The sequence below is a fragment of the Chrysemys picta genome, chromosome 6, assembly GCF_011386835.1.
Source record: "Chrysemys picta bellii isolate R12L10 chromosome 6, ASM1138683v2, whole genome shotgun sequence".
NCBI lineage: Eukaryota > Metazoa > Chordata > Testudines > Emydidae > Chrysemys > Chrysemys picta.
This window is the reverse complement of record NC_088796.1, coordinates 10,723,818-10,744,387: the sequence shown is the minus strand read 5'-3', so window position 1 is coordinate 10,744,387 and position 20,570 is coordinate 10,723,818. Positions and strand designations below refer to the sequence as shown.

General features: G+C 38.6%; 1 protein-coding gene across 2 annotated transcripts; it reads left to right on the top strand.

Moving 5' to 3' along the window:
• Positions 1–6,698: 6,698 nt before the first annotated feature.
• SYT4 (synaptotagmin 4) lies at positions 6,699–19,182 on the top strand. Of its 2 annotated transcripts, none has more exons than XM_005307529.5 (4): positions 6,699–7,441; positions 10,397–11,211; positions 12,796–12,916; positions 15,728–19,182. In XM_005307529.5, exons 1-4 carry the CDS (start codon positions 7,408–7,410, stop codon positions 16,033–16,035), a joined length of 1,278 nt encoding a protein of 425 aa, XP_005307586.1. In that variant the 5' UTR covers positions 6,699–7,407; the 3' UTR covers positions 16,036–19,182. The 2 variants fall into 2 exon arrangements, with proteins under 2 accessions (XP_005307586.1, XP_065454763.1); XM_065598691.1 differs by having other exon boundaries at positions 7,160–7,441; positions 10,451–11,211.
• The last annotated feature ends 1,388 nt before the right edge of the window (positions 19,183–20,570 follow it).

Below are 20,570 nucleotides of genomic sequence, written 5' to 3'. Positions count from 1 at the left end.
TGGATCATCTAGCAGCACTTGCCAGTACCCCTTAGTTAAGTCTAAGGTAAAGATGAACTGGGCACGTCCCAGTATACAAATAGCTCATCTGTGCATGGCATTGGATAATTCTCTGGGCAAGTTACAGCATTTAGCTTACGGTAGTCCATGCAAAAGCAAGGAGTGATTTAAAATTAAGGGCTACATCCTATAAATAGCAATGCTTCTGCTTAACTTTGTCCTAAAGAACTCAGTGGGACTCACATGTATAAAGTTAAGCATATGCATAAGTGTTGGAAAGCTATTCAGGACCCTGGTAAGTACTTCAGGATTTAGCTTTATATTATTTTCCTCTTCCCTTTCTCTTCAAAATGGAAAGAAATGTCTCCCTTTCATTTCTGATTCTGATTTATTTACCAGTGATCCAAGTTACTGACAGTTAACTTAGGCCACTGTGGTAGCTGAGCTGTCAACTAAGACTGGGATTTCCACAGCAGCCAAATGGAATTAGGTTTCCAATTCCCACTGACTAGCTCATCTAGCCCCTTTGGAGAACCCACATTGTACCTTTTTCTTCCCCTCAATTAGTATTTTTATTTATTTAAAAATAAATAGAAGGAAAATATATTTGTCACTAATAAGACTTTGATTCTGTTTCCTAGATACATCTTTGGTATAAAATCTTGGGGAGGAAGAGAGAATACAGCCTACTTTTCCTCAACAGGCAGAGGTCACCAAGGTGAAAAAGTATTCCCTTTCCCAGGGTTCCTGTAGACTTGCTGAGAGCATAACAGCTGCCCTGACTGTCCTGTACAGCAAAGCCAATAAAATGTATACACAGACAATAATTCTCCTAGCTCACAAACACTACCATCTATGAACTTTAACACATCAGAAGCAGTGGAGTCTAGCTATTATCAAAATAAAGCTGTCACATGAAGAAATAAATTGCCAGTAAAAAACTAACCTTAAAAAAAAATCACAGGAAGTATTAGTAATAGCCAGTTCCACAGCTGTGCTCCCTGATATTGTGTTACATAAATGTGTCTCTAACCACCAGAGGGTTGGTCTTTAGAAGCCGTAGAAAGATAATCTATGCTGGTGCACACTGACTACAACCACTTTAGAATCAATTGTTGGAAATGCCTTATTCACCACAGCCAGCTTTCCTTTTTCCCTTCTCTTCCCTGCCTCCACAGCATGAAATGGCATTAAGGTCTTAAAGCTCAAGAGGGAGGTACAGAACACATCATAATATATTTAGAAAATGATTGTGCAAAATACCAAAAATAGAACGAAGAGGAAGAGAGACACTTCCATTGGCAGGATTCTGCAGCCACTCAAGAATTCACTGACGTCAGCAGGAACTCAGGACACAAAAAGATAGACCCGTCTTTTGTAGCCTGAGTGATAGATGCTTGTGAGTTTGGAGCACAAGTTTGTGAGCCCGATACTGAGTATTCACTAAGGGTACATCTACACTACAGGGGGGAGTCGATTTAAGATACGCAAATTCAGCTATGTGAATAGCGTAGCTGAATTCGGCGTATCGCAGCCGACTTACCCCGCTGTGAGGACGGTGGCAAAATTGACTTCTGCGGCTTTCTGTCTACGGCGCTTACTCCCACCTCCGCTGGTGGAGTAAGAGCGCCGATTCGGGGATCGATTGTCGCGTCCCGACGGGACGCGATAAATCGATCCCCGAGAGGTCGATTTCTACCCGCCGATTCAGGCCGGTAGTGTAGACCTAGCCTAAGTCTCCCAACACAAAGGGGATTTATAGCTGTCCTGAGGGAGCGCATGAGGGTTCCTCTAGGAAAATTCATATTTGAGGTAGGGTGGGCTTCTGGTCCCCTGGTATGGTGGGCATTATGGTGCAGGCTAGGAGAAGGGAAGGGGTGTGTCAAGTGTGAGAAGTGGAGGAACTAGAGAATGAATGCAGTCTGGTAATCCTAGCTGGTAGCATATGACTGCTTGGAAAGCCATTATCCACTGGTGATAGTTACAGCAGTGCTAAGACTGCTCTAACTCTAACCGACAGTGGCCAATGCCAGGTGCCCCAGAGAGAATGAACAGAACATGCAATCATCAAGTCGCCCATTCCCGGCTTCTGGCAAACTGAGGCTAGACTGCTAAGACTGCTCTAACTTGCACCAAAGGCTGGTTCAATTTCCAGCAGCCTCCAAGATTGTGGGAGTGTGGCGGGGGGAAAGATGATGAAAGCCACCTGTTCTGCCACCTTCCTCCCCAGCTGTGCCCAGCATGCTCTTGTGCACCTGGCACTGATAGTTAAGTTCATGTGATTCTGACAAATAGTATATTGTATATGAAAATGACACATTTGCATGTCTCCCATCTACATAAAAACTGTTATAGTTATATGTTTTAATGTTACTTATGTGTATGGAGCATAGTACATGAAAGGGCAACTTGCATATAAGTCAAAATGGGGACTGGTCAAATAATTCCTGTCAAAATTATTAGTGGAAAGTTGTTGTTGTGTTGTTGTTGTTTTTTATGAAGATTTTTTCTCACAAAATGTGTCTGCTATCTGTAAAATTTAAACTTTGCAATGAAAAACTAACACCTTAAAACTGAAACTTTTTTTGTTTTTGGACAGAAGACTGAAAAAATTTTCCAAAAGCCCCAAAATTTAAGTTTGGAAATGCCTCCACAATGCCTCCTGGAAGTTGTAGTTTGGTTGCTTCATTTCCCCATTCTCCTCTAAAGGTTCCCCAGCCAGACTACATTTCCCAGTATGTACTATTGTCAAGGTCACTCAGGGTACACCAAAATGGCTGGTGAGAGAGGAGACCATGCTGCATCATGGGGCAGGTAGTTCAACCAGGGAGCCCAGCATAAAGAACAGAATGGATGCATCTAAACTACAGCTTCCATGAGGCATTGCAGTGACATTTCCAAAATAAGGTTTTGTTTGTTTGTTTTTCAGTCAAAAATGTTCAGTATTTGTCTGATTTTCTTTCCAATTTTTTGCCAAAAAGGCAACATTTTCCACAGAAAAACAAAACAAAACATTATCCAACCTACTCTAGTCAAAATGTCTCAGACAAAGTCAATATCATACTATATGTTACTTATATGGTATTTGCATGTAAGTTGCATATATGTGTGTTTTTCCTGAAATAGCTGGTAGGCAGGAAGTCATTGTACCTACAGAATCTTGATGCTGTGAAATTATCTAGGGCCATATTTTCCCACAAATAAAGCTTCAAATTTACACTAAGGCTGATTTTTTCAGAGACAGAAACATAGTGATAGGCTTCTAAATCCATGCTTTCTATCTATCTTAGGTACTTATGTAGCCTCCATCCCCACAGTATCTGAACACCTCCCACTTGTTAATGTATTTATCTTCAGAATATTCCGGTGAGGTGGAGAAGTGCTATTACCCCCATTTGACAGATGGGGAGGTAAGGCACAGATAGACTATGTGGTTTATCCAACGTCCCACAGGAAGTCTGTGGCAGAGCAGGGAATTGGAATCAACACTCCCAAATCCTAGTCTAGAGATTTAACCACTAGATATTTAGACTTCCAAATTAGTGGCCTGATTTTCAAAAGTGCTGGGAAGGTTCTTCTGAAGTCAGCTGGGGTGTCTGGGTCCTCAGCATTCTAGAAAATGTGGTCACTTATTTATGTGGTCTAACTTAGATTCCTACTTTTAAAAATCTTGGCTTTTTGGCCTGATTTTCAAATGTGCTGAACAAGCACTTTCAGGTCCATATCAAGTCAATGTCTCAAATCTGGAATCCAAAAATTGAGGCTTACACAATTAGTGGCTGTATTTGAACATGTGAACCTCTGGCTATGTCTACTACACTTGAAGCTGAGGTGTGTGGTTCCCAGCTTGCATAGACATAACCGAGCTAGTGTTCTAAAAATACTGTAGCTGTGGAAGCACGGTCAGTGGCAAGCAGTGCCACAGGCTAACCAACCTGAGTACAAACCCACCTGGACCTCATGGATATGCCTATGCAAGCTGGGAATCACACCCTAAGCTCCAAGTGTAGACATAGCATCAGCATGTAGCTCCAGAGATAAGATTTTGTTGGGGTGGAAAAGGGCTTTTTCCCTGTTTTTACCTCCCACATATAAAGCATGGAGATTTATCTTATATTTTAAAATAAGAGTTGTTTTTGGTTTCTAAAGGAGGAAGCCAGGCCTTTTTCTCCTCCACACAAGCTCTTTTGAAACCGAAACCTAGTAACTGTTTGTTGGCAAGTGGGGAGGGAAGGGAAAACCATTATTTTCCAGCCCCAAATGCTTGTTTGAGGCCTATCTGGTTTTGGAACTGTATGGTCTCTGTTGCTTAGTAACCACACTCCCTGCTCTCTCAGCAGCTGGAGGGTGTTCTGCGCATGCCTGTGCATTGATAATCTGTTTTCTAGACCCACAGAAAAGCTCATTGTGATGTAGTCAGCTGGACTGTACATTTTTCACAGGAACTCACTTGAACTTAGTACAGTGGCCAAGGTCTCAAACAGCTCTCCCTGACTCTGTGCTGAATGTGTCTGAGGGTTGATGTGCTCATATCATGTCATCTGTTTGCTTATCAAATTAATGGAGGGGAATGTAGACTGAGCTTTTGCTCTAGTTTTTACAAAAAGGTGTTCTAAGAATGTGAATCTCTGCTGAAACCTTCAGTATGTTTCCCCAGGACAGGAAGGCATTCCTAAGAATCTGCAACCACAAGGAGAGAAAAAGTGCCCATCGCTTGGGTGGGACTCACCTGAAATATAGCCAGTTAACAAATAGAAGGGGTGATCATATTTCTGCCATTTGCCTTATATACAACGTGGAAATAACAGGCTGATTATCTCTCTGCGTAGTTCTGTGTATGTTTGCATAAGTGTGTATATGTGTGCTATTCCTCATGCACTGATGGATCTAAGGTGTACACTAGATGGTGCTTGCACAACACAGAGATTAAACAGCACATCTGTGTCAAGGTTTGCCAGCATCCCAATGCTCAACCTGCTTCTTAGGTATTTTCTGTGACACATATTCTGTACTAAGTGTAGCCATATAGTAAACTATAGAAGGATCATGATTGATGTAAGTGATGCTTTTTTTGCCATGTCATAGAAGTGGTATACTATGGGAATAAAGAGTTGATTCTCTATATATGTAAAATAGCAGTCTATCTAATTATCATCATCTCCTTGAAAACTAACAATTCCTAAAGGATGGGAGTCAGGGCAGTGAAAGAAACACCTTCTGTAATGTTTGAATGAGCCAGATATGTACAAACCTGAGATAAAAGTAACGGTAAAGACTGTCATTTACTATATTTTTGTATAGTGTTTAGCACAATGGGGCCTCAACCTGATTGGTCTCTAGGCATTCCCAGATTATTAATATCAAATAATAATATTGATAATCCATAAAAAGGACAAATGTTGTTAATTTAAAGGGGGGGGGAACAGTGAGGAAAATGGCTGAACTATCTTGTACTTTGTAAAAAAACCAACTTGCTGCCACCCACACCTTCATTTTACCAGAGTTTCCATTCTGGGAAAGAAAATCAGTGCTGAAAGAAAGTGGTCCCCAGCCACTATCAAACTTGCAAACTGTGTAACAGCCTTTTACGTGGTGCCTCCCTGTGTTCCATGGTTTTTAAGAAACCAGAAGGGAAGGAAACCTTTGACAGTCAGAAATTGGCAGTTCCATGTGCTTGGTAATCCCTGTGTATATCAACAGAGATTCTTCCAGATTTCATCAGAGGGGGAAAAAGCCCTATTGATACTGGATCAGGGATAGCATCCATATGTTCTCCAGTTACATTCGTGTCAAGATCCAGCATATTTTGATCATGGTTGGAAGCCTGTCAGTCTGCTCTGGAGTGTAAAATCAAATGGAATTATTTCCATGCACTTACATTTGAACAAGTCTAAATTTTGGATGGCCAAAATAAAAAAAAAGTTGCTATTAACAAAAGGAAGGGAGGGAAAGTCAAAAGCTGGATGTACCTAGATCCTGCCTGTCTTTGAACACCCAAATTGTAATGTCAAAATAAATAGAGGAGTCAAATGGTAGTTTTTGCCACATTCTTATACCAGCATGTGTGTATGTCCAGATTTTTATAGGTGTATAGTTGAAGCACCACTATCCTCTATTTTAGAGTATCATTGATGTGTTTGGAGCCAAAATTTGGTAAGATCCAGTAGAGTCCCCATCCTGGATTTGAGTTTCTGTGGAACAGCTGTAGTGTGTGTGGAGAGGTGGACTGGGGGCCCCCGGCAGGATTGCTGAAGTGCAGCAGAAGCAGCTAAACATGGTCTTTGTTTTAGAAGTGGAATTGGGATTATCAGCATCGCAGACAGACTCGGTGCATCCTCTCAGATGGATTGATTTTGCTGGAGTTAGAAGCAGCTACATTTATTCTGTCGTTAAGCAGCAGCATTTGCTGGGTGGGGGATAAAAAAATGTCGGGATCGAGATCCAGGGATCTGGAGCACTATCCCTCTGTCTCTGGATTTTGTTGTTGTAACAGGAGTACCTTCACTTGGTCTCCATTTATGCAGCAGAATTTGGGATGGGAGCCAAAACTTGGCTGGATCCAGCAGGATTCAAGTGCCAGGTTTTACAGCACTGTTGCAGATTCAGGGGGAGTTGTGGGTGTTTTAGCATCAGACTTTTTTACAGTATAATCCGGGAGCTTTAGGTTCCAAATTGACAGGCAGATCCAGCTTTTACCCAGACCCGAAGGCAGGTAGGGAGAAGAGAACACTATGTTCTTGCACTTCCAAGGGGGAAGGGGCAGTAGACACAGGACATTTAGTGATTCCGATCCATTATGTGTATGGTATCAAATATAGTGAAAACACATCCCTGAAATTGGAGCTGGGTCGTTTAACCCTAAGACTTTGCATCGTCTACTGCATCATTGCAACCTGGATATCAAATTAATAAATAATACTTAATGAAACATACCAGGGCTGTGGATTATACAAGGGCATGTTTGGCTGTAGGAATTAGCATCTCTGTCTGTGTCAGGCTGAGAATGTGAGCTAATCTCCTGCAGCAGAGCAGTTAAAATAATTGATGAGTGTGTGCTGAATCCCTAGGGGGGGAAGGGGTGGGGAGGGGGGGAAGGAAGGTGCTGATTTCAGCCCTGTAGCGTCAGGATTGCGTCAATTTGGGTTTCAACCACGTCTTCAGTCTCGGAGCCGAGCTACTCAGAAGAACCAAAACAGGGAGAGGGTTGCAAATCACTGTGAAGAGGGAAGGTCTAAAAGCTCCCTCCCCTCCCCGTTCACAGCCTCCTCCTCCTCAACCTTCCCGATCTTTCATGTTTGTGATTTCATCACGCTGGAAAAATAGGGCTCCGTTGGGTTTGTGCAAGCTAAGAGCTGGGCTAAGGAGAGGAAGTGCTTTTCAGTACCTTGGACAGAGCACGCAGCAAAAATGGCTCCGATTTCAGCGAGCAGAGAAGAATTTGGTAAGCAAGTTCCATCCCAAACTTATAATGCCAGGCAATTTCCATCCTTAAGCCTGAGAGCTGGCTGGGCATTTGTATGAACGTTCCATTTCATGGCGTTGGGAGAGCTAACTAAGGGCTAACTAAGGGTATGCTTTAAATCTTGTCTAACCTATCTCCACAGCTTCCTTATATCTCTTTCAGAGGAATCCTTTGGGCACTTGAATCTTTTTTTTATGTCTTTGAAGTTCATAGATGTGTAATTTTCTTTTTTGTTTTTGCAGCCCAGGTACTGGCAAGCATTAGGACTTTTTTGTGTATTACTGATGCCTCGATTATCTCCTCTACCTCGAGGAAAGATAGCATACCCCAGAGTTAAGTTGTTCAAGTATATTCCATGCCAAAGATCAAATCCTTGTTCAAAATGCTCTTGGAATAGCTTTCACCCCTGTCTTCTTAAAGAGGAGGGCATATAAAATCTTATCCACAGATATATATATATATATATATATATATATATATATATATATATGTGTGTTCTTTTAATTGATGTTGCTAGGTGAGTGAATGTGTGATATCCCCACTTATTTTAAATGGACATCTTACTACTGAGATAAATTTTGGTGCAGTGGATGTTAGTATAAAAGGATAATAATAATAAAAAAGTTTTAAATTCAACATTTTTTGGTTGCATATGGGATTAACTTTATTACAGAAAGGGAGTTTCAGAAACACTCACATAAATAGGTGTGTGTATCTATACATTTACTTAGAGTTTATAAAAGAAAATGTTTCTGAACTATCCTTTACAAAATATTTACTCTAGCAAGAGTGTAAATTTGAAATCACTCCCTTGATTTAAATGGAGTGAATCCTGATTTACATCTGTGTTACTGAGATCAGAATCTGCTCTAGTATTAATAAATAACATTTGAAAGAAATCTGGCTTTTCTGAATGGCTGGACAATTGATTTGCCATATGAAAATAGCAACAAACACAGGTTGTTATCTAATTGAAGTAAATGTATAGCAATGTTCTTTACCGTTTCATCTCCCTGCCCCCACCCCCATCACCTGGGTGTTTCTAACTACATTTGTGACATCTTGCGCACCTGATGACTGATTCAATTAAGATAATTAATTTTAAGTACCAATTTTGTCCTATCAATGCTACCAGAAGCTGTAGATGTAGCATGTCATATTATTCACACTTTTATAAACAGTCTGTCTAAATGTGATCTAATGAAAAGTGCTACAAAAATGCAAACTGATACTTAAAACCTGTTTAAGTTGTGCTAATAATTATGATATAGACCTTGTTCTCTCCTATTGCATCTCATACATTTTCCATTTCTGAACCCTGAGGAATTGTCTAAACTCAGTGCCACATGTTTAACTTTAAAAACAATGAATTCACTTATTGATCATATATGTCATTTTATTGAGTCCTTACATTTAATTACAATGAATGATATAGAATAAGGGTAGAAGGGAAAATGACTCAACTGTTGGAAGAAATGTAGAGCCAGGCCTAACCCTTTAGCTGCTGGAAGTTTATCTCCTAATATCTCTTTCTAGTGCTATTTTTTCAGTCACGCCAATAAAAAAAAATAAAGATATGACAGTAAGTGAAAAGTAATCCCATGTGTCTAGCTTTTAACTATACATAACAGACTCATTCATATAGGACACCTGTGCTCTTTCTCAACCAGAAAGGTCTGCTAATCATGTGTTAAAGAACCAGCACTCTTACATAAAGACCATAATTACCCTTATTCATACAAAACATCATTACATTAATATTTTACTAGCCCCTCACTCTTACAGTGATGTGGATTTAGCTCTGACTGTTATATTGTGGGATGTTAAAATTTGTTACTTATAGGGCAAATTGGATTTCCAGTTAGTTGTGCTCATGTGGTCCTTCATTGCATACTTATGAAATACTAATGATATAATTCTATATGCAACCACTTTATCCACATTCTAAGTGAGATTGTAGCACTTGCACTGTTTTCCCCTTTGAAATGTAATTTTCAAATGCATGATTCATATGAACACGGGAGAGGAATCTAGCTCTAATGTTTTTTTGTCACAATATACGATCTAATGAAATATTGTAAAATAAACAAGAACCCTCCTTCTATTGCTTTTAAATTCTCCACGACTTTGGTTAATAGTCAGATGGGTTCAATACTTAAAGGATAGCAACACAGTGGGTTTTCTTGTTTTTAGAGTTGAACATGCATGCATAATGTCCAGGTAGCAGGAAAAAGCCTTTATAGATATAATTATTGTTTCAAGGACTCACTCCTGCAAGAAGGTGAGTGCCTCCTAAGAAAGTGTTGAATACCATCCCCTTCTATTAAACTCAGCATCTTCATGAGATACCTCTAACCCCTTTTGAGATCAGAACACAAAACATTTACCTCATTCGATATACAGAGCAGTCCGGGGAGCAATATAAAACATAGATGGCATATACAAGTAATGCATATTTCAGATTCTGTTTAAGCAACAAAATCCTGGAGACTCAATGCAGAAGCTGCAGGAGTGAGCCGAAAATGCTTTTGCCTCGTGGGTTCATACTGAGTTAGTTGTTCTAAGTGAACCTAGAAACTGCACATGGAAAGGAGCCATTTCAGAATAATTATTAATGATATTATTTTGTCCTACTGTTTTCCTCACAATCACTCTGTTATTAACTAGAAATGAACAATAAATTAAAATAATTGGCTACACTGTATATGGAAAAGTACTTACATAAAGGGTCCCTCTTGCTGTGTGGCTACACATTTATACCTGCAGGTGGCGTGAAATATACACAGATCCTTTGCAATGTGTATAATGAAAAAACATTTCAGTCTGCCTAGGTTGCTGCTAGTGCCATCTCTTTTGAGTGTATTTTCTAATATATCACAGTATTATCTCAAGCACTGCTGTTTACATGTTTGTTACTATTAATTTGATTTGCAGATGAAATTCCTACAGTGGTTGGGATCTTTAGTGCTTTTGGCCTTGTCTTCACAGTCTCCCTCTTTGCTTGGATCTGCTGCCAGCGTAAATCTTCCAAATCCAACAAGACCCCTCCCTACAAATTTGTCCATGTGCTGAAGGGGGTTGACATTTATCCCGAGAACCTTAACAGTAAGAAGAAATTTGGAGCGGATGACAAAAGTGAAGCAAAAAGCAAATCAGTGATGCCAAAGAATTCTCTCCACCTCGACCTGGAAAAGAGAGATTTGAATGGCAACTTCCCCAAAACAACCCCCAAAATCCAGAGCTCTCCAGATCTTGAGAACTTGACTCCAAAGCACTTTGTAGAAAGAGAGAAAGATTCAATATCCCCTGAGAGCTTAAAGTCCAACACTTCACTGACTTCCGAAGAGAAACAAGACAAGCTAGGGACTCTCTTTTTCTCTTTAGAGTACAACTTTGAGAAGAAGGCATTTGTGGTGAACATCAAAGAAGCACGTGGATTGCCAGCAATGGATGAACAGTCAATGACTTCTGATCCCTACATCAAAATGACAATCTTACCTGAGAAGAAGCACAAAGTGAAAACCAGAGTGCTGAGAAAAACCTTAGATCCAGCTTTCGATGAAACCTTTACATTTTATGGGATCCCCTATAGCCAAGTCCAAGATTTAATCCTTCACTTTATGATCTTGAGCTTTGACAGGTTTTCCAGAGATGACATCATTGGAGAAGTCCTTATTCCACTTGAAGGAATTGAATTGTCTGAGGGAAGGATGCTAATGAACAGGGAGATCATCAAAAGAAATGTTAGGGTAATCTATTTTAAATATCTTTAAAAGTCATGTGCTTTTATTATTTATTATTATGTTATTATTTTACTAGTATATTAGAAAGTAGGGAAAGAGTTCATCAGAACAACCATTAAGAAGCTTTACAGGATAACATTATGGGGAGACAAGCATACAAGTGCAATCAATGATCACTGCAGTGAGCTTGTTATAAGAAATTGCTAATGGACCAAATCCTATTTTCTTATGCAATTTACTTCAATGGGACCACTTATGTCAGGTCAGCAGGCTCTGACCCAAATTAATCAGGCTGGCAAGAACAGAATGCACAGCTTTTTTTCCCCATTCTATATTGAAGATGGGCAATTACAACTTGACTCAAAGCTCACTGAAGTCAATGGGAATCTTTCAGTTGACTGCAGTGAGCTATGGATCCAGCCCTTAAAGATCAAAAATATTTATCCAATATTTTATTTGAAACCACTCACAAAATTACATTGTTGACTACATTGTTTGATTTCAAATGTATTATTTGACCTTTGTATTATTATCCGGTGTCTTAAGTATTGAAACACAGGCTGCAGCTCCACTAATAAAAGGAAGTCACTATGGGCAAAATCCTGACCCCATTGAAATCTGTCAGAACTCCTGTTGGCTTCACTGGGGCCAGAATTTCACCCTGTGTTTCTTATCCAGGTTCAGAATGAAAAGATATTTCAAAACCATAACAACTGAATTGTGCCCACCAGCCCTTCCTGAGGATTTGGCATGTGTATTGACGTTAATGTAATTGCTTTCAAAAGATCAAGCATTACATCCAATTGAATTAATGTCTGCCAGCCAATATTCCTATCAGCAATATCATTGTTTTATAGTTCTAATGCTTCAGCACAACAGCTCTGTAATCATCTCATTCATACTGTATATACCAGAGAGGTTCAACCTTTTAGGTCCCTGTTTCTTTTCTTTGCTTTACTTGAAGTGAAGCCATTGTTCTTGCAAATTCAAATTAAATAATTATACAGAAGAACCCTGATTTCTTCTTCCTTCCATTTAAATGATAGTCCTCCAGAGAGTATTAGGGACAACATTTCAATAAAATTTTGAGTCTATATTTGTCAAAAGATTTCATTGCAGATTTTGGTGAATTACATGTGTTTGATATACCTTTTCTATTTTAGCTCTGCTTATACCCTTTTATTTTCACTGAGATTTATTACCTATGATGTAGGTGTTTCAAAAATCAATTTAAATCTTTCTCTTACTATAGACCAAGTGAACTAATAGGTCTCTTCCATGACAATATATGCTTTCACCTTGTTTTTCTAATCTGTTTACTAACAAGCCATTAACAAAGTTTTGTAACCAGAATACATTGGATCAAGTCTGGTAACATAAAGCAGCATAGAACTATGATAATAAATAATACTAATAATTCTACTCCTAGTAATAATAATTAATAATAAATAACTCCTTTAGAGCTACTCCAATGTGTTCCAACATCAGGTCTCATATGACATTTTCAAAAAATGTACTAATCTCTCCAATTCATAGCCAAGATATTGACCAAGATATTTGTTCATAAAGGTTCTCTTTTCATTTCCTCAGAAGTCATCTGGACGTGGAGAATTACTGATCTCTCTCTGTTACCAGTCTACAACAAACACTCTAACCGTGGTTGTTTTGAAAGCCAGGCACCTACCCAAAGCTGATGTTTCAGGATTATCAGGTAATGTCTTTATTTATGACAGTGGAATAGGCAGAATTGTAAAAAACATTCTAAGCCTGGGAGTTTACAGATTAAAGATCTGTGCTATCACCCATGTATTCATGGGCTGTATGATCTGCAATTCACTCTTGCTTTATTCACAGAGACAAGTTATATTTTACATTCCAAGTCACAAATGTGAGGAGCTTGTTCCTATATAGTATTTGCCAAGACATTAAGTGACCTAGGAGTTAATATGGAAGAAATCCTCTTCCCAGTGAAGTCATTGAATTTTGCCTTTTTCTTCTGTCGGACTTCTCTGTCATCAGCAGGATATTTTGTTGGGAAATACTGCAGAATTATAGTTTTATTGTAAATAAGTAATCTACAAGGGTTTATTTCTGAGACAGACCCTCAGCTGGCGTAATTCAACATAGCTCCAGTGAAGTCACATCAGCCCTCAAGCTGGCTCATTACATGGTATTTGCAATGTAAGATAAGTCACTTGTAACATGATATTTGTGCATTGCAATGCAGTGTCCTTGGGATGCACGAAGGAAAAGCAGGTTTTGCAATCCATTTTCATGGCTCTATTATGCAACTGTTTCTTTTTCTGGAACGTCCATTGAAACCAATGGTAGATACACACAGACACAGACAGACAGTATAGTATATGTATTCAATTTATTTTCAGAGAGTCATAAGCAAAGGCATATCCAAACACTGGGCACCCTGACATAATTTAATTTCACAATAAAATGCAATGAGCTGTTCTTCTGAGCATAAAATAAAATCCTCTTTAACCCTCAACTCATCCTGAATGTCCAAGAGAAGAGATGGGCCTTGCAGTATACTCAGTAGGCTGACACATCCTACAAAGCTGAAGATGCTTCAGAAAGGGATCTCTACCTTTAGCACCTCTTCTGATCTCGGTTGTGTCAGCATGGGCCAGGGAGAAAGGAGATGTCTCAAGGTAATCAGATGCCAGTCATGACAAAATAGACCTCTGTGATTCCCTGTACGAGAGCACCCCTCTCACTTTTACTGCTCACTTTTACCTTCTCAGCAAGATAGGAAGTGATTCATTCAGGAGACTCCATAAACTACTTAAATGATGCCCCAGCACTCAACAAAACCTCCTGGTCAGTGGTATAAAAGTCTGATAGATATGGGAGAAGCAAACTGGACACTTTAGACGTATCTATGGTTGGGAGATGTTAACTAGCAATGTTTATTTGGCCAGATATCAAGATCACTATATGGAACTTTGATGGGTATTGATTTTGATATACAGAATGCTGGGGTGGAGTTTGTGCTTCAAAAGGCCAGTTGATTATTTAATTATTTGAGGTTTATTCCTAAAGTATTGGTTAACTATGAAAGTATAGTATGAAAGTGGAAATTCATTTCAACATACTTTGTCACTGTCATACTGCATTTGAATATGTGCAATATGATCTTTGTTTCTGTATTTCTGCAAAATATACTATCAGGCCAAATGGACGAGTAACTTCGTCATCATCCAGCTATTCCAATTTGATGTCTTTGGCCCAGCAATTCTAAATGAGATTTGTGTTTAGTTCTGATCAATGGTAGAATTCTCTATGAATTCAATGGAAGAAGAGTCAAGCAAAACTTGAATGCTGTTTAAAAAACCCACGTTGGGTCAATTAATAGGACTAATAAAATATGGACAAAATTTAACCTTCTAAATTGGCTACTTCAATAAATAGAGATAGAACTGGAAGAGACCTTGAAAGGTCATCAAGTACAGCCCCCTGCCTTCACTAGCAGGACCAAGTACTGATTTTGCCCCAGATCCCCAAGCAGCCCTCTCAAGGATTGAACTCACAACCCTGGGTTTAGCAGGCCAATGCTAAAACCACTGAGCTATCCCTCCCAATGATACAAGACAATCATCAACTTACTTAAGCCTGGGCATATATAGCATACCAACAAATCCAGCTCCACATTTGGAGTTGCTGGTTCAAAATAACCAAATCAAAATTTGTGGGGCAAGTTAATCAAGTCCATTAAAATCACTGGAGTTACACTAGGAATAAATTTTGTCCATTCAGCCATTCCTTAAAGAAGATTTTTTTTCTGTTTTTTTTTCTCCTATGCATTTGCTTGCACAATTCTCATTAAGATGTGGCTTATCCTATACAAATAAGTATGAATAACTAATTCATATTAAACATAAATATAGAGTTTTACATTTCTGCCAATAGGCAAATAGAATTTTTTCCTTCATGCTGTAATAAAGACCTAGATCTAATATTTATCAGTTGTGCTCAGGGCCGGCTCCAGGCAGTAGCATAGGAAGCTGGTGCTTGGGGCGGCCAATTCAAAGGGGCAGCACTCCCTCTGGTATCGGGGCGGCACGTCTGGGTCTTCGGCGGGAATTCAGTGGCGGGTCCCTCATTCCATCTCTTCCTCTTTGAGCTGCCGCCGAATTGCCGCCAAAGAAGAACAGAAGTACGACTTGACGCTGAAGAAGCGGCGCGATTGAGCTGCCGCCGAAATGCCGCCGCTCGTCTTTTTTTTTTTTTGCCACTTGGGCAGCAGAAAAGCTGGAGCCGGTCCTGGTTGTGCTTCAGTTGTTCAAGATTCATAGTTTAATTTTTGAAAAATGGACAACAAAGCTTGCTGTTGTCACTTAGGATAAAGTTTTACAATTGGGACATTTTTCTCAACATCTATTTGTTTGTGGCAACCCCTCATCATGTTGTAATTATGTTGGTAGAATATATTTTATCATTCACATGATCCATGAATTGCTGTTGGACAACAGTCAATAGTCTTGTGGGGTTTTTTTGCTTGTTATTGCAGATCCTTATGTCAAAGTGAACCTCTACCATGCTAAGAAGAGAATCTCTAAAAAGAAAACCCATGTGAAGAAATGCACCCCCAATGCAGTATTCAATGAATTGTTTGTCTTTGACATTCCTTGTGAGGGCCTTGAAGATATCAGCATTGAATTTTTGGTTTTGGATTCAGATAGGGGGTCCAGGAATGAGATTATTGGCCGGTTAACCCTGGGAGCTTCAGCAGAAGGAACAAGTGGAGAGCACTGGAAGGAAATTTGTGAATATCCTAGGAGACAAATTGCCAAGTGGCATATGCTGTGTGATGGTTAGCAGCCTAGAAATGGGTTGGAACTTAACAAATATTTCCATAGGCAAGGAGCAATTTTCTTTCTGTATGATGCATAATTACAGGCTTGTAACAACAAGACATCTTTTTGTTAAAACTGGAGTGAACTATCAGAACAGAAGGTAACTAAATTTTCACATTAAACAAAGGTCTTTCTAATCCATAGAAACTTGACATAATTTCATATGATATTCATATTCTGCTGGAGTTTACATAGTAATAGACTTGTGAAGCAGTGCAAACTTCAATAAGAGCAGTCTATCTGTTATGAATAAATCACTGGAAACTGTAGATTACTACTCCATGCAGAAGATGATAACCTCATTAATATATATTGCTAGATCTAGGGACAGACTTTTTTTTTAAGTCTAAAAATTGGGAATGTGTGAGGGGCAGGAAGAGTATTTTATTTGGTTTACCATTGTATCAGAAACCTTCTCGTATGGAAATTCAACCAATTTTCATAAGTTTAGGGTACTTATACTTTGATCAACCCAAATACAAGACATTTTCAACAACTTGCTTTGCATATCACATCAGGTGCAAATAGTTGTTATGTGTGTGAAATATTGTATAGTCTTTTACGTTTACGTTTTTTTAAATTATTATTATCATTATTATGACAGTGGATGAAATAAGTATGTTTTAAAAGTAGCGAACAAATTAAAACTAATAGTTTTATAAAAAGGGCTCGGATATAGGTGAGTGCACATGTTACAATACGGTTAGGATTTGTCCTTGAAGTATGACCTGCAATTCCCCCTCCCCCGCCCCGCCCCCCCCCCCCACCACTCCACGTCACACACTGAGCATTTCTAATGAAGGTAAAACATTTTGACCAAGGTAATGAAATGTGAAGAATATTACAATGAATGGTCTTTCACTTGTTATATTTTAAAAAGGTTGAAAATATCTAAAATAAACTTGTCTACCATTTTTTTTCTATTTGCTTCACTAAAAAAAATAAAAAATAAAAAAAATAAAAATAAAACACAAATTGTATTATATGGCAGAAATCAAAGCCCCAATCCCATTAAAACATACATGTGTGTTTAACTTTATGCACTGTGCTTAGTCTCACTGAAATTAATAAGACTACTTACATTGTATAAAATGAAACAGATATTTACAGGATTGAGGCCCAAACTAGCATTATAACACATGCTAAATCATATTAGGTGAACAATTTTAAAGTAGCACTTCATTTCAATCATTTTCATGTGTCCATGGCTGATTGTATTAAAAAATGGGGAGGGGGAGGGAAGTAACATGATTTCACTGTAGTATGCAACGTGTATGTATCAAGTGATTTAAACTATGATCACAATGCCAGATTGGGGAAATAAGTGTAACACAAAGTAAACAAGTATATAAATAAAACATTTGAGTCCTGTTAATCTTATTTATGTTTACACTAGGTACACTGATTTCTTATACAGTGTTGTCTGCAAATATTTGTCCTATGTTCCTTTTGAATGACAAGCTTTGTAAAGAATAATATTTTTTAAAGAATTGTTAGTGGTGGAAATAAGGCGGATTAAAAAAATGCAGGGTCAGTTTCTGATACCCTTGCTCAGACTGAGTACCTCCTTCCTTCAGAAGTAATCCCACTGATGAATGAGACTGCTTGTGAATTAAGGTATTACTCAGTGTGAAGAAGGGTGGCAGAATGGGGCCAATGATGAAAACATTTTAACAATTGGTATTGTATTAGACTCTCAGTGAAGGCCAAATCCTTGAAGCCTATTGGAGTTTTGTTGCTGGCTTCACTGGGACCATAATTTGACCATAAAATGACAAGTGGAAGAGGCTGGAATGTTAAATATGTAAGAAAGAAAGAAATACTACTGAAAGAATTCTATGTAGGTACTTTCAGGGTGTGTGTCAGTACTTTATCCAGCTTTGAGAACGTGTTTGATATCACAGTGTTTATAAAGTTCTATAAAAATGCATTTTCAAAACAACTTATATATGCTTTTTATGACAACACTTAGTGTAAAAAAATTGCATATTGTTTGTACAAAAGAATAGATTTTTTTTTTTAAGACATTGATTATCTACTTCAGGGCTAAAGTTTGCTAACCTTATGAAAACAGGGCGTGAGCCAAAGCCCAATTAAGTCAAAAGAAAAGATCCCATTGACTTTGGATCAGGACCATATAGTAGTATCTGAATCATGAATAGTCCCATCAATGGGACTGTTTATGGAGTGAGTCATTACTCAGTATAATTAAGGGTGATAGAATCTAGCCCAAAGATAGTCGCATTATAGAGCCAGACTGCAATATCCTTATTAATGTCAAGAAAGAATGTTACACAAGTAATTCCACTGAAGTCAATGGGGTGTTATGTAATATAAGGTACAATTAAAACCAGGGTATAGTTATTACAATCTGGCTCACAGGTAGCGCATCATCTCTGTTAATGTGATCAAATGATGAGCTTTAGCATACGTTCCTAGTGGATACAAAGCCTTTCATTCAGTAAAATAAAATAAAAAAAAACTTTTTTTTTAAATCAGGCATGGGGCGTGGCCATCTTTCATTTTTCCATCCAACGTGATGTTGTCAGGAGGGTGTTTTAAAGTTTCGATAGCAGCCGACGGGTTAATATTTCTACCAGATAAATGACAGCTGTTGCGGGGGAGGGAAGATAGGGAGGTGGGAAGCAAAGACTTTTTATTACACTGGAAAAATTGTAAATAGGATTTTTGTTTTTAATTTAAAGCAATGATTAGCTTGGAAAGTTGAGTAAAAATGACTTGTGACCCATTCGTAAACCAGACATGGCAGGAGTAGAAGTGGTCCTGCCCTGAAATGAGAAATTTTTCCATTTTATAAAGTATTCAATACTCAATGTGAATATCTTGAACTCTGTTAAGGATACTGTACTGTATTAAACATGTAAAATAATGTTTGTCTAAGTAGCTTACGAAAAAAATCTGAATGGGAGGTTATCCATGTTTGAAGATCTGTTGTAACTAAATAACTGATTTCTTATGCTGTTGTAACTTGATAGAAGTTGTTTGGGAGGAAGCATGGTGTATGAGGTTTTGTAAGTTTTTTGTGCCAGCTCTGTATGTTGTGCCATGTATGTAAGACAAGAATAAACTGCTGCTTTCATTCATCCCATCCCAACGCAAATATTCTTCCACTGTATGTTTTCAGTAGACTCAATTGTTTTGTTCTTGGTCTTTGTTTTTACACCTTCACCAGATAACAGATATTCCCTCTCCCAAATCCCCACCCCCAAAATAACACTGGGGTAGATTTGTTTTACAAAAGGCTTTTTGTATATACCATACTCTTCCCACCTAGATCCTTTTTCCATGCTGTTAATCCAAAATATCTTTCTGGCACATTTGTTTTTAAAGAGGAGTATGTATTTGGTGCTAGATTCTGAGCTGGACTCCACACCAGGGAATAAGAGCCTGGTTAGCCACCAATGTGGATTACCAGTACTTTGGGTCTAGAGGTGCAGAAGTAAACAGGGATGCATACCCTTTACTCCTTATCCAGAGAAGGTGAAAAGGGAGTGGCAGGGAATAAGTGGAATCTTGCTCTATTCTCCCTACTAACTTGCCAGAAGTAAATGATTACCCTTTGGAATTATGACTCAGCAGTACATCTCTGAGTGACAACGCCTGCCAGGGATATTCTGGGATGAAACCTCTAGTGCTGATTAAACTTTCCCTTTCCATTTAGCCACAGAAAGGATACAGCTCATGCAGTCAGTGATAATGCAAGATTCCCTGCACTGCTTTTTGCAAATGTGTATTAACTGTACCCTGGAAGGAGTTCCTTTGGGAGATGAGAGAGTAGTTGATTTTTTATGCCCATCCACTCCTCTCTCTCTCTCACTTGCTCTCTTCTAATACTTCCAACAAAGAGGCAGGCCTATTACTGTCCAATGTTATGAGGCCCATCCACTAGGAACTGGATTGAAGCCACCAACCTGTCAGATGAAAACAGCTCTCAATCACTAGTGATTTGAGCTAGGTTCAAAATAGTAATCAAGTGATTAAAGGTCTTGAGTCCATTACCAATCAACACAGCATCTACTCCCTCATTTCTCGAAACCTTAAAACGTCTTACTTGCTCTTGATTGAGAATGCACCCTTTGTGTTATTCCAGTTGCTCAGATAATCACTTGTTATGGAAGACATTCCTACAGTTTGTTTATAATTTTCCTTTTTTTGTTTACTATACTAGAAAGGACATTCCTAGGACTTGTCTACACATCAAAATTAATCCAGATTAAAGTAGGGTGAAAATATAAAGTAAATTAACTGTTCTTGATTAATTCCATGTGTGGATGCTCTCATTCCAGAATAAGAGTGCTTTATTCCAAATGAGCCTAATCCATTTCCAAAGAGAATTAAACTAATTCAGAATCAGGCACACTTATTCATTCCAATGTTAATAGAATAGCTTCTGCAGTTCTGTTGTTTTCTAGACAGCCAAGCATGTTGCAGACTGGCTGTAAGATTTAATGTAGTCCTGAAGACAATCACGGATAT

Coding starts and splice junctions, on each gene's coding strand:
- SYT4 (XM_005307529.5), top strand. CDS start 7,408: ATGGCTCCGATTTCAGCGAGCAGAGAAGAATTTG. Junction 11,212..12,795: donor TCATCAAAAGAAATGTTAGG/GTAATCTATTTT, acceptor TCATTTCCTCAG/AAGTCATCTGGACGTGGAGA. Junction 12,917..15,727: donor TGATGTTTCAGGATTATCAG/GTAATGTCTTTA, acceptor TTGTTATTGCAG/ATCCTTATGTCAAAGTGAAC.